This window comes from Microtus ochrogaster, chromosome 7, assembly GCF_000317375.1.
Source record: "Microtus ochrogaster isolate Prairie Vole_2 chromosome 7, MicOch1.0, whole genome shotgun sequence".
NCBI lineage: Eukaryota > Metazoa > Chordata > Mammalia > Rodentia > Cricetidae > Microtus > Microtus ochrogaster.
The window spans coordinates 69,832,878-69,846,452 of NC_022014.1; the positions used below are offsets into that span (position 1 = coordinate 69,832,878).

At 38.8% G+C, this 13,575-nt stretch overlaps 1 protein-coding gene across 8 annotated transcripts in view; it reads left to right on the top strand.

Annotated features, from left to right (window-relative positions):
• Nucleotides 1-13,575, top strand: part of Mbtd1 (mbt domain containing 1) — a 63,868-nt gene that overhangs the window by 32,518 nt on the left and 17,775 nt on the right. For all 8 annotated transcript variants that reach the window (XM_026780153.1, XM_026780148.1, XM_026780146.1 and 5 more), the window contains 6 exons: nucleotides 3,653-3,770; nucleotides 7,933-8,067; nucleotides 8,567-8,655; nucleotides 9,126-9,360; nucleotides 10,584-10,639; nucleotides 11,498-11,602. In XM_026780153.1, the coding sequence (XP_026635954.1) occupies nucleotides 3,653-3,770; nucleotides 7,933-8,067; nucleotides 8,567-8,655; nucleotides 9,126-9,360; nucleotides 10,584-10,639; nucleotides 11,498-11,602 (738 nt within the window). The remainder of the gene's footprint in view (nucleotides 1-3,652; nucleotides 3,771-7,932; nucleotides 8,068-8,566; nucleotides 8,656-9,125; nucleotides 9,361-10,583; nucleotides 10,640-11,497; nucleotides 11,603-13,575) is intronic.

Sequence of the window (13,575 nt, forward strand, 5' to 3'; positions counted from 1 at the left end):
GCAGAGGCAGGCGGATCTCTGTGAGTTCGAGACCAGCCTGGTCTACAAGAGCTAGTTCCTGGACAGGCTCCAAAACCACAGAGAAACCCTGTCTCGGAAAAAAAAAAAAAAATATGTTTTGCATATTTTACCTGTCATCAAATAGCTGCATACCCGTATTTACATAGAAGGCTTCCTTTGGGAAGCTGAGGCAGGAGGATCACAGCATGTATGAGGCTAGTTTGGTCTACGTTGTGCGTTCTAGGACAGCCTGGGCTACAGAGTAAGGCCTTGTCTAACCTCCCAAAAAAGCCTTCAAATTAGTGACTTCTACTTTTTGTTTTTTAAACACATTTGTAGCATTTTTCTCAAGTGCTCTCAACCATTCCATTTTCCTTTTGTATTTTCCTTGCTCTCCCCATCTCTATGCTATCATCACCCCCACCCCACTCCCTAATAGATTCTGGTATCAGATCGAAAGGTGAGTACACTTTCTGGAGAGAATAGGTTGGAAGGTTTTTTTTTTGTTTTGTGTTTTGTTGGGTCAAGGCAGAAATTGAGATATAGGTCCTTGCTGTGTATCCCAAGCTAGCTTTCAGTTCCTGCCTCAGCCTCCCAAGTGCTGCGATTACAGACATGCAGCACTGTGCCTGGCTTCTTCCCCTGTCTTTTTGACCAAATATTATTTCATCTTTCTCTAATAGGAACACTTTAGCAATCGTGTTCTGAGGTATAGTAATGGTGGATTTTGCTTTATCATGGGGATAAATTCTTTCTTGGTTTCCTACCTGCAACTTCAGGCCTCGCCTCTGCCCCTTTACACTCTTTAAAAGTTGGTTGTAGTTATCCAAAGTTTGAGGTTAGCAGTGCTGTAGAAGGAGATCTTTATTTCTGTGTGCATCATGTGTGCCCTCTTAGCGTCTGAATACCAGGCATCTGGGCTATTGAACTATCTGGGAATGTTCTGAAAGTGAAGGATGTAAGACTTCCTGCCAGGTTATTTTCTTTCAGATAGGTAGGTGAAGGTTATAATACATTTGTTTTGGGGACCCCCTCAGCATTTGGATTTGGCCATCTCTACAGGACCTGATGACAGCTTACTTTGCAGGGAAGGAGAGTCGCTCCCAGATAGCTCTCACGAGTGGCCCTGGAGCAGGAAGTGGTGGAGCAGATCTTCCTTGTTTGGGAGGAGCCTGAGGTAGACCTCGCATCCTGAGTCTGGAAGGTAAATTTGTTGTTACCTGTAAATGATGGTTCTGCTAGTTCATGCTATACCAATCCAGACTTCAAAGGTATCCCTCCTGCCAGCAAGAGAAGACAGATGACTTGGATGAAGATGGCTGTCAAGCCCTGGGTCATTCCGTCTTCCACACTTAAAACGATACTCATTTTTTTAAAAAGGGCAGATATATCTATGAAATCACTATCATTTCAACACATTGAGCACATACTCTGTTAGAACTGTAGTGCTCTATCTTGTTGATGTTTATTCCTTCATTTTTTTTCATAGAGTGAACCATATGGATTGGTTTAAGAGGGCCTAGCAGAACCACAACCTTACAGGCAAGAACAAATGTCACTTTCTGCTACTTTCTCCTATACCAATCCAGACTATAGGCATCAAACCAAAGATCTCCCACTCAAGTGAGCATTACCTTTTTTGTTTGTTTGTTTGTTTGAGTAAATATTGACACTCCTTTTCTTTAATAAATAGCACTAAAAAGTATTTTCTCCAAAGATAATACTGAAACTTTAAAAAAAAAAAAAAAAAGACCAGCAAACAGTTTGTCAAGTCTAGCTCAGAAAGGAGTCCTGTATGCAAATTTCATTTAGCATGTGCACCTAACCTTGTATATAGCTTGTCAGTATATATCCATGGCTCTTCTCAATAAAAACTGAATTCACAGATTTGGCAGTCAAACAAAGAGTAGCCTCCCTACTTGAGTTTAATGCAGCTTTATGCATGCATTTACCTGCACCTATCTTCTCTGATGCTAAGCTTTACAAGAAATGAATAATATATGGTCTTTGTATTAATTTATGTTAGCTTAGTTTGTGTTACTTGTCTTCCTTCTGGCCTCTCCTTTTCTGATTATATCTGCTGGCAATAGGGATGGCCCTACAGTCTTGAATGATGTAGGGGAGGTAGCAGAACCTGAAGGGTCCAATCTTCCTGTTTACAAAGGAAAACCAGGCATGGTGGCACACACACCTATAACCCTAGCACTTGGGAGGGAGGGGGACTGCGGCAGGATCATTGCAAATTTGAGGCCAGTGTGGTATACATGGCAAATTCCAGGCCAGCCTGAACTACGTAGCAAAACCCTGTGTCAAAACGGGAGGAGGTAGTTTTGTTTTTCCCCTTCCCTCTTGGGAAGATATATATGTGTTCCTTCCCCATAATCACAAATAATTGAGATTGGCTGTGTCTCTAAGTTAATAAGGTCCATTTGTTGCTGCTACCCAAAGAGTTAGCCATTAATTGATTCTGTCTTTGGTTTCTCGATCTTAGCTCGCCATTATTTGACGTTGTGTTTCCTTCAGAAATTTATAAACTGTTTAGAGGGCAGGAGTGAAATACTACTTCAGACTGACTCTGTTCTGGGTTATATCAAACTATAAAGGGGCACTCCTTCTATGGAATACATTTTCCCAATGTCCATATTTGCTAGTTCATTCTATGCTTGCTTATCTTTTAATTTTGAAGCTGTTTTGTTTTCACCTGATTTATTCACATTACCAGGCCTTCTAGACCCTCACCTTATCCTTTTATTTATGTCCAGTGTTCTACATTTCATGGAAACCTGATTATCCAGGGCCACAGAGACTAGAATTACCAGCACTAATTAATAATTATAAATTCATGTACTTGATTTAATTTACTATTGCATAAAGTCCAAGTAATTGTGTATTGCCTTGCAGTTTAGGGAGTCATAGAAATGAGAACATTACCTTTTGGGGAATGTGATTGTTATACTTTCAGGTAGTTTTCTCAGTTGCCATCTTAATCAGTAGTATGGATGCCAGTGATCAGCAGCTCTAACATTGGAAGTTTTGTTTTCATAGTAATTGTTGCATGAGAAAATTTGAAATAAGTTATTTAACAATTTACTGCAGGCCTCATTTCCTAAATCTCTTCAACTCCCCCCTTTAATGACTTTTCCAGTGCTTTTTCCTGTCCGTCTTAATAGACTGTATTTACATTCTGTGGATTTAGCTTATATTTGAAATACCTGTTTTATTTCTGTGGATCATGTTGAAACCTTTTAATTGGAAATTTTTTTTCCTACTCTTGGGCAAGATCTTTAAAAGTTAAGGGTTACACATTAAAAACACTGAATTTCCTCAAGTCACCTTGATATAGGATGTAGGCCATGTTTATCATTCAGGTTTTAGAATAAAAATTACTTAAATGTCATGTTTGGTCTTGAATTTCAAAGTCAACGTGGATCTGATGGATGCACATTCTGTCTTCTGTATTGAATCTGATCCTGACTCTGGATGTCTCCATATACAATTCTTTTTATCAAGGAGTAGAAACTGTACTTCAAGAAAATATGAATGAATTAAAATGACATTTTATTTGAATATTCCATTATTGATGATATTTAATTTTGAATGATGTTTCGTTCTTATATTATAAAATAATAATTTAATAATTTTTGTATGACAGGCACCTATGGGGACCTGCTGGGGTGATATCTCAGAAAATGTAAGAATAGAAGTTCCCAATACAGACTGCAGTCTACCTACCAAAGTCTTCTGGATTGCTGGAATTATAAAATTAGCAGGTGAAAAGCATACATGATGATTTACTAGAAAATGCCAGTGACAAAAACTTCTGTAAAAAATTTTCTTTAAGTTTAAATTCTTTTACAACTAGCCAAACAATAAGTATTCTTGGATTTGTGGGGTTTGCAGTCTATTACACTACCCTATCTCCCCCATTTTAACAGTGAACAACTATAGCAACATATAAACAAATGGATTTAACTGTAGAATTTTATTCATGAAATTTGAGTCTCATAAAACTATCACATCTTTATCTGAAGGAAATATTGTTCCTTTAGTTCTTTCTAGCCATTTTAAAAAAAAAAATCAAGCAGTAGGCCAGGCCAGTTGTATGGACTTTATCTCCAGCTTGTCTCCCTATAACATTCTGCTTTACTATACACCTCCCCTAGAGGTACCTAAAAGTGGCCTTGGTGCCAGATGTGGTGGTGCCACACCTTTAATCCCAGCTCTTAGGAGGCATAGGCAGGTGGATCTCTGAGTTAGAGCCAACCTGGTCTATGTATGTAGCATGTTGCAGATCAGCCAGGCCTATATAACAGAAAGACCTTGTTTCAGAAAAAGACAAAGTGTCCTGAAGGGGTGAGAGAATCCAAGGCCTTGTGTGCTGCTGGCCAAGACCTCACCCGATAAGCTACATCCCTACCCACAAAAAAGAATTTTAATTACACTTTCCTCTTCATGCATCACCAATAGCCTCTTTATCCTTTAAGGGAGCCGTAGTTTGCAACTTCACTATGAAGTGTTGAACAGATTTTTTTTTATTGCTTCCCCAACATAAATGGTCTGTTAACATGAAGCTGGTTTTTCTCAATCAAAGTTTGTTGGGGTTTTTTGTTTGTTTGTTTGTTTTATCTTTGCATTTAATCACTGACAAGCAAGAGTCCCAGGCTCTGTTTTCTTCAATTCCATGTCTTTTCCTTCAGACAACTCTCTACATAATCATTCTTTAAATGCTTCATCACAGCTTTTGTCCCAGATGTTTGAGTCACTTGATATAAGTAGTTCAAAGGGGCATATTTACTATCTAATTACGTTTACTATTCCTAATTACTAATTCTGGTTTTATATTTCTGGGTTTTGTTTTTTTTTTTTTTTCTGTTTACTTCATATATCTTTGTTATAGTAGGCTGCTTCTTTGTTTTCAGCTACTCAGCCCCAAAGTAATCACACAGAAACCATACTATTTTCAATATTGTTTGGGCAATAGCTTAAGCACATTTCTGGCTAACTCATATCCTAAACTAACTCATCTCCATTAATCTGTGTATTGCTATAAGGCTGTGGCTTACTGGGTAAAGTTCAGCATCTGTCTCTGATTGGGCTACATGTCTTCTCCCTGACTCTGCCTTCTTTCTTCCAGCATTCAGTCTAGTTTTCCCCACCTAACTCTACTCTGCCCTATCAAGCCAAGCCAGTTTCTTTATTCATTAACCAATAAAAGCAACACATATATATAGAAGGCCCTCTTACACCATTTCCCTTTTTTTATTTAAATTAAAAGGAGGTTTTAACTTTAACATAGTAAAATTACATATAGCAAAACAGTTATCAAGCAAGAATTATAGTTAACAATATTTATATCTACTTTATCTTTTATCATAACTAAAAAAAACTATAATTGTAACTATTCTTCGACTCCATCAAAGACACCAGAAGGATATGTTACCTAAGTTAACAGAAAGTGCATTGTAAGCAACTTCCAAAACTAGAATTGACAGAGATAATCTGGCTACCTGAGCAGTCACGCAGTTCTTCTGTAACATTGGGGCATCCATCTTTGGCCTACGGGCCCATAGTTTCCAGCAGACTTTCCCTCCACGAAGCAGAAGCAGTTTCTAGCCCAAACGGCTAACAAACACCATAAGGAGCTTCTTTGATGCCTGTCATCCTCTTGAAGAAGATTGGTGATGCCAGGAGCAGATGTGTCTCATGTCATGAGAAGACCTAAGTTATTCAAACATTTTAAGTGCCATATTTTGAAGGTCTCTAAAAGAATTGAAGAATATCTGTCTAACTGAAATATATCTCTATATATCTAGAAAACTTAACATGACTAGATGTTATGTTATTGACTGGATGACTATCTATTAACTTATATTTCTTAACTGTACATTTTTAAATGAGCTGTTCAAACACAGTACCTTAATCAAGATCAGAAATACATATACACAATATAATAAAATTGACCTTAAATTTGTATCAGTAAACCAAGATCCATACCAATGTAAATCTCTATAGTATATTCCCCTTTAAATGTATATAAACATTTATAGGCAATATTTGGGAATATAGGTGAAGTTCTTTCCAAACTGCTTCCTGCTTTTTATTGGGCGAAGTAATTTTTGGGAGTGTTCATGGTGACCTTTCAAGGGGGTCTTGGTCCATCAGACCACATTAGTCTGGAAGAAATCTACAGGTTCTCATGTTCTGTTGAAACAAAAGAAGAACCTTTTTTCCAAAGCAACAAATCCTTACACCCAAATTTTGGAATCAAAATACCTTAAAAATATATGTGCTGGTTTAGCTTAGCAGCTCATACAATGAAATGTCTCTCTGTACTTAACTCTTTCACAGTCAAAAAATTCAAAGAAGACACAATAATATACATAACAGACTCTGTATTTTTCCATCTTTACATGGCTTATTTTTCCTATTCTATTACTTTTTCTACAAGTTTAATATTTTATTATCTTTACTCCTTTAGCCTGTGACTTCTGTACTCTTTTCTATTACATTCACTGTCTCTTTACTTTTTCTTCTCTGTCCCAAGCCTATGTACATTTACCCATCACTGTGACCCGTTTAGAGGTCTTTTTTATCTGAATCTGTACTTATTTCATATCTGTAATTTTTTTTTGTCAGAAGGCCCCCCCTTTTTTTTAATTCTAAGTGGGCATGGATAAAGACAACACTGCTATGCCTGTTTGTTCTGTCCAGTCCAACATGGCAGAAACATGTTTGCTGCCTCTGAGAGCCACGTACATTGCCCCATTTTTAGGCACACAGCAAGTCTATGTAGCAATCTGCTCACAGAACCCATTTAAATGCTCCAGCCTTTTGTGCTAGCAATCCAGGAAGCTGATGCTTTTTTTTTTCTTTTTTTTAAGAAGCCACACGGTTTTTACTGCACCTCCCTTGCAAACAGAGCCTATCTGAAAACTTGTTACCACGAAGCTGCTCTTGGCTCCTGGTTTTTTGTTTTTGTTTTTGTTTTTGTTTTTTTTTTTTTGTGGGTTTAAAAGCCTTTAAAAAAAAAAAACTTAAATTTTTTTGGTTTTTCGAGACAGGGTTTCTCTGTGGCTTTGGAGCCTGTCCTGGAACTAGCTCTGTAGACCAGGCTGGTCTCAAACTCACAGAGATCCGCCTGCCTCTGCCTCCCGAGTGCTGGGATTAAAGGCTTGCGCCACCACCGCCCGGCAAAAACTTAAATTTTACTTGGAAATTCTAGCCCAACGCTGGCTGGCCCAACTTATGGCCCAGCTAGCCTGGTTTACTGTGGCAGACAGCCAAAGACCCTATCTCAAACGGGGCGGAAGGGAAGGACCAACACCTAAGATTGTCCTTTGACCTGCACATGCATGTACACACATACACATGTGCATCCCAAAAACAAAACTTTAAGAACTGTTTCAGACTTACTGATCACATTTAACATTCTAGCACTTGGTAGGTGGAGGGAGGAGCAGAAGGTTGTCTCCAGCTGTATATATAGTCCATTTGGTTCAGCTTCATCTACATGAGATTCTATCTCAAAAGAAAAAGAAAACTGCACGCTCTCATGGAACTATCGCACCTTGTTTTCGCTAAGGTGTTCCCCCTTCTGAGAGTTGAGAAATTATATTAATTGAAATACAAAGGGAAAGGCCATGCACTGAAAAATTGTCTTTGTATTAACAAGGGATTCTCAAAGTTGGATCATAGTCCAACAGATTTGTTATTGCCCCGGGACTTAGAAGTGTAGATTGTCCACACCACCCCAAGTCTAAATCCTAACCCCTGGCATGGGCGGGAGTCCCTGGAAGGGACTACCCTCTGCTTATAAATAACAGCAAGTGGTTCTGCTACAGAGGGAAAGCAGAGTTTGACAGCCATCACCCTAGGGGTTGACTCATTTTAATTTATTATCTTACTATGTAATGATCAGTTTGTTGGTTTTAGGTTATAATGCCCTTTTGAGATATGAAGGATTTGAAAATGATTCTTCTCTGGACTTCTGGTGCAATATATGTGGGTCTGATATTCATCCAGTTGGTTGGTGTGCAGCCAGTGGAAAACCTCTCGTTCCTCCTAGAAGTGAGTAGCCTCCCTGTCGTTTTATTATTTTATTTTAAACTTCATATTCACTATTTTATAGGTATGAGTATTTTGCTTGCAAGTATATATACATGCATGCATGCCTGACCCCACAGAGGGAAGTAGAGCGCCCCCCCCCCCCCCCAGCTGTAGTTCTAGGCAGTTGTAAGCCATTTTGTAGGTACTGAGAATCAAACTCCAGTACCCCATGAGAGTAGCAACAAGTTCTCTAAACCACTGGGCCAACTCTGCAGCTCCTTGGTCATTTTCAATGTATATATCTTAGTGCTTTCTTAAATCTTAAATATAATATCCTAATGTGATACAGTAATTAAAATATTTTTATGTTGGGAAGACATACTTATTTTCTTCATTCTTGCTACTTTTCAGTGCTTTATTTCATAGTCATGACTTCCAGAGAAACTTGTTAACCTTGTTTTGTTTTGTTTTAATTATTTTGTGAAATCCTCTTTGCTGACTAGTTATTTTTTTCTTTTAGCTGTTCAGCACAAATACACAAACTGGAAAGCTTTTCTAGTAAAGAGACTCACTGGTGCCAAAACGCTTCCTCCCGATTTCTCACAAAAGGTAAACATAGAATCCTAAAAGAATTACTTAGAGGGGTTTTTAAGGAATTACAATTTCTGATCTGTTAAATATCAAAATACATGTTCAGAAAGGGTGACTCATACCTGTAATCTTAGTACTCAGGAGATTAAGGCAGAAAGGTGGCCAACCGTGTAAACTTAACTTCTAGACTACAAAGTGAAACTCTAGTCCCCAAAACAATGAGAGCCAAGGCATGGTGGGTGCACTTATTTAATCACTGCACTTGGGAGGTAGAGACTAGTGGGTCTCTTGAGTTCAAGGTCAGCTTCCACTACTAGCAGGGTTAAAGACAGCCAGGGCTACTTACAGATAGGGCTACTGTGTCAAAAAAAAAAAAAAAAAGACAAAACAAATACATAAATATATACAGTATTGACAGGGCAATATTGAAACTACTTGTAGACGTTTGTTGTGAGTTTCATATAGGATCTTTCTGCTTTTGTTTGAAGGTTTCAGAGAGTATGCAGTACCCTTTCAAGCCTTGCATGAGAGTAGAAGTAGTGGACAAGAGGCATTTATGTCGGACAAGAGTAGCAGTGGTGGAAAGTGTAATTGGAGGAAGATTAAGGTTAGTGTATGAAGAGAGTGAAGATCGAACGGATGACTTCTGGTGCCACATGCACAGCCCCTTAATCCACCATATCGGATGGTCTCGAAGCATAGGCCATCGATTCAAAAGATCTGGTAAGCAACTGTCACAAAAATTTAAAAGTTTATCAGTGAGGTTGAATAAACTACTTGGTTGTTTCTCTCTATAAGAATAGATCAAAGAAAGCATTCTAGTTTGACTATTCTCCTGTAATTAGAATACTGATTCTGTGGGGGCCCGAAAATGGGAACCTATTTTCTTGTTGACCAAAGGTCGGAGAGTTGGAACTTACCTCTAGTTTTTTCAAGGTTATAGTGCTTTTAATTTCACAAAGGCCCCACATAGATGTAGATCAGAGAGTTTTCCCTAGATTATTGTCAACAGGATAGCTAATAGCCAGACCTTGTATTTCAGGAATAGAGAAATATATAGATATGTTTCAAACAAAAGTCTATGGATCCAACTAAGGAGATAACTTTGGATTCCACCCAGGGAGTGGTTTACCTCCAGAATGTTTTGGTCTTGGGTGACTTGTTTTGTTCCAGCAGCAGAATAGAATGTTTAACTGTGGTTGTAGCCTACAACCTTCAATTGGTCTGTTCATTTCCTTGTATCATGATAATGCAAATTTTTTTGTCTTACTTTTACCTTTTGGGGTCGAGGGTATTTAAAGAAATTGGAAATTAAATGTGGGAAAAATTCAGTACTCATTGGAATTTTTTCCTGATACTATTCTGCGTTTCTCCATTCTATTTTCATTTGCGTCTTCATATTCTTTACTATATCCCTAAATCCCCACACCTATATTCCTAAATTCCCACACTTCTAACCTGACAAGAGGTATTTTTGTTGAAGTTGGTCCCCGGTATAATTCCATGTGTTCCTTCCTCTTCCTCCCCATTTAAAATGATGTACTTTTCATACATGAGGGTTTGATTTCTAGCACCAAAATAAATTCTTTTAAAATCTCTTTTTTTCCTCAAAATTGTCTAATTATCCAGACATTTGAAAGACGAAAAGGGATCTCCTTTACACTTACTTATCATCTAGATGGCAAGTTTAAGTTTAACTAGACCTGACTAAACACACAAAACATTCTTCTAGAAAGGCCTACTGATGGGTGCAGGCTATGCAGGATATTATTAATATTATTCACCATCATAAATGTAGAAGACATGTTTTTGTTTTTTGCTGTGTTTTAGAGTATTATATACCTTGTAAGTTCGAACCCTTCAAGGAAGTTTTTTTGTTTTTGTTTGTTTGTTTGTTTGGTCTTCTCACAAATGCTGACAGATTAGTATGTAACTTTTCCTTGTAGATATTACAAAGAAACAGGATGGACATTTTGATACACCACCACATTTATTTGCTAAGGTAAGAAGTTCCTATAAGAGCCCTCATATGTAAATTAGGTTGAAAGAGGGTTGTGGAGTTTTTCCTAAAGTTGTGGGTATCACATGTACTCACTAAAATCTATAATCCTTAGTCACAAATCATTAGTATACTCATTCCTAAATTATGTGTTCATGTATGAGTTCTTTCTATTACCTACATAAAGGGAGTTATAACATTAGGTGGATAGGATTGGTGGTTTGTTTTTTGTTTGTTTTGGGTTTTTTTGTGTGTATGTGTGTGTGTGTGTGTGTGTTCAAGACAGGGTTTCTATACCTGATTGCCTGGAACTCACTTTGTAGACCAGGCTGGCCTTTAGCCATCTGCCCCTGCCTCCCGAGTACTGCTATTAAATTCATGTGCCACCTTTACCTGGCCAGAAATATTTTCATTAAAATAGAAACATTTAGGAGGCTGAAGGAGAAGGATTACCACAAGTTTTTTTAGGCCAGCCTGTGCTACAGAGAAAGACCCTGTGGGGGAGGGAGGGTACGGGTGGGTTATGGACCAGGAAAAGATACTTTAGCAGGTTTGGGTACCATTGTACATCCTGATGCTCTGAACATTTGTGAAAAGCCTGGTGCAGTTGCCAGGGAGCGCATGTGTAATCCAAACACTCCTACATCAAAATGAGAAGTGCAGATAGGAGAATTGTCTGGAAGCTTACAGCTCATACAGCCTGCAGTACACAGTGCAGGAGACCTCAACAGGGTGGGAAGGAAGAACTGACTCCCAAAAAATTCTCCTCTGACCTGCACATGCTCAATAGCACCTGCACACATAGGCACATACTGAATAAATAATTCTAAAAGACATGCATAATGTATATGCCTTCTCCAGGTAAAAGAAGTAGACCAGAGTGGAGAATGGTTCAAAGAAGGAATGAAATTGGAGGCTATAGACCCATTAAATCTTTCGACAATATGTGTTGCAACCATTAGAAAGGTAAGAGAATATATTCTAAATTGGAGAAGTTTAATCAGAAGAACCTGATTTAAAAACAGAAGGGAGCTTACCTCACTCAGGATAGTGTTTTCTATTTCCATCCATTTATACGCAAAATTCAAGAAGTCCTTGTTTTTTACTGCTGAGTAATACTCTACTATGTATATATTCCATACTTTCTTCATCCATTCTTCCATTGAAGGGCATCTAGGTTGTTTCCAGGTTCTGACTATTACAAACAATGCTGCTATGAACATAGTAGAGCATATACTTTTGTTGTATGATAAGGCCTCTCTTGGGTATATTCCCAAGAGTGGTATTGCTGGGTCCAGGGGTAAGTTGAGGTAAGCCAGACCCAAAAAGAGGAGCATGGGATGTACTCACTCATATTTGGATTCTAGCCACAAAGAAAGGACATTGAGCCTATAATTAGTGATCCTAGAGAAGCTAAATAAGGAGAACCCAAAGAAAAACATATAGGCATCCTCCTGAATATTAACCTTCATCAGGCGATGAAAGGAGACAGAGACAGAGACCCACAGTGGAGCACCGGACATAATTCTCAAGGTCCAAATCAGGAGCAGAAGGAGAGAGAGCACGAGCAAGGAACTAAGGACCGCAAGGGGTGAACCCACATACTGAGACAATGGGGATGTTCTATTGGGAACTCACCAAGGCCAGCTGGCCTGGGTCTGAAAAAGCCTGGGATAAAACCGATCTCTCTGAACATAGCGGACAATGAGGACTACTGAGAACTCAAGAACAATGGCAGTGGGTTTCTGATCCTACTGCACATACTGGCTTTGTAGGAGCCTAGGCAGTTTGGATGCTCAACTTACTAGACCTGGATGGAGGTGGGGGTTCCTTGGACTTCCCGCAGGTCAGGGAACCCTAAGTGCTCTTCGGGCTGAGGAGGAAGGGGGACTTGATTGGGGGAGGGGGAGGGAAATGGGAGGCTGTGGCAGGGAAGAGACGAAAATCTTTAATAAATAAATAAATTTTAAAAAACCAAAAAAAAAAATAAAAGAAAAGCTTTACCTGTAATAAATAAATAGATAGATAGATAGATAGATAAATAAAACTGTCTTCTCATCTAAGCCAACTGATTAAAAAAAAAACAGAAGGGAGCCTATGTATGTCTGGGAAGAAAGTTACTAAAACATGATGTGTTTGGGCAAGATGTTCTTGTGATAATTGAGCAAGATAAAGAAGCTCTATGTGTTTTTTTTTTAAAAAATGCGCTGGCTGCTCTTGCAGAGATCCTGAGTTCAATTCCCACATGGTGGATCACAACCATTTCTAATGCCCTCTTCTGGCATGCTGGCATGCAGGAATACATGCAGGCAGAACACTATAGAATGAATGAATGAATGAAATCCTTTTTTTTAATTTGGGAGGAGCTAGATGAGGTGCTACAACTCTATAATTAGTCCAGGCTTGAGAAGTTGGAGTGAGAGCATCTCACGTTCAAGTTCTGGTGTCAGGAGGCAGGTGTGCTATTTATTAACAGCAGTCTGAGGCATAAAGTGGAGTTAAGAGGACTCTTTGTTGGGCCCAAGCAGCCTTAGTGTTGTAGAAGAGCATGGTGAAAGAAGGCTGTTTGAAGAAGGTAGAGGTTTGTTTAGCAAGGGTATTCTCTATACAAAGTCAGGAGAGAAGGAAAGCTTTATCATGTTAGGACTGAAAACATGACAATTAACACTAGATGGTGTTTGTGGACAGTATTATTGTTGGTTTGGGTTGGGTTTTGTTTGGCTTGGGGGTGGGGAGATGATGTTGTTTTTCAAGATAGGGCCCCTCTGTAGCGTTAGCTATCCTGGTGCTCACTCTGAAGACCAGGCTAGCCTGGAAGTCACAGAGATCTGCCTCCGGAGTGCTAGAATTAAAGGCATTTGCCACTATTGCCTAGCTTTATCGTGTGTGTGTGTGTGTGTGTGTGTGTGTGTGTGTGTGTGTGTGTGTGTGTGTGTGTG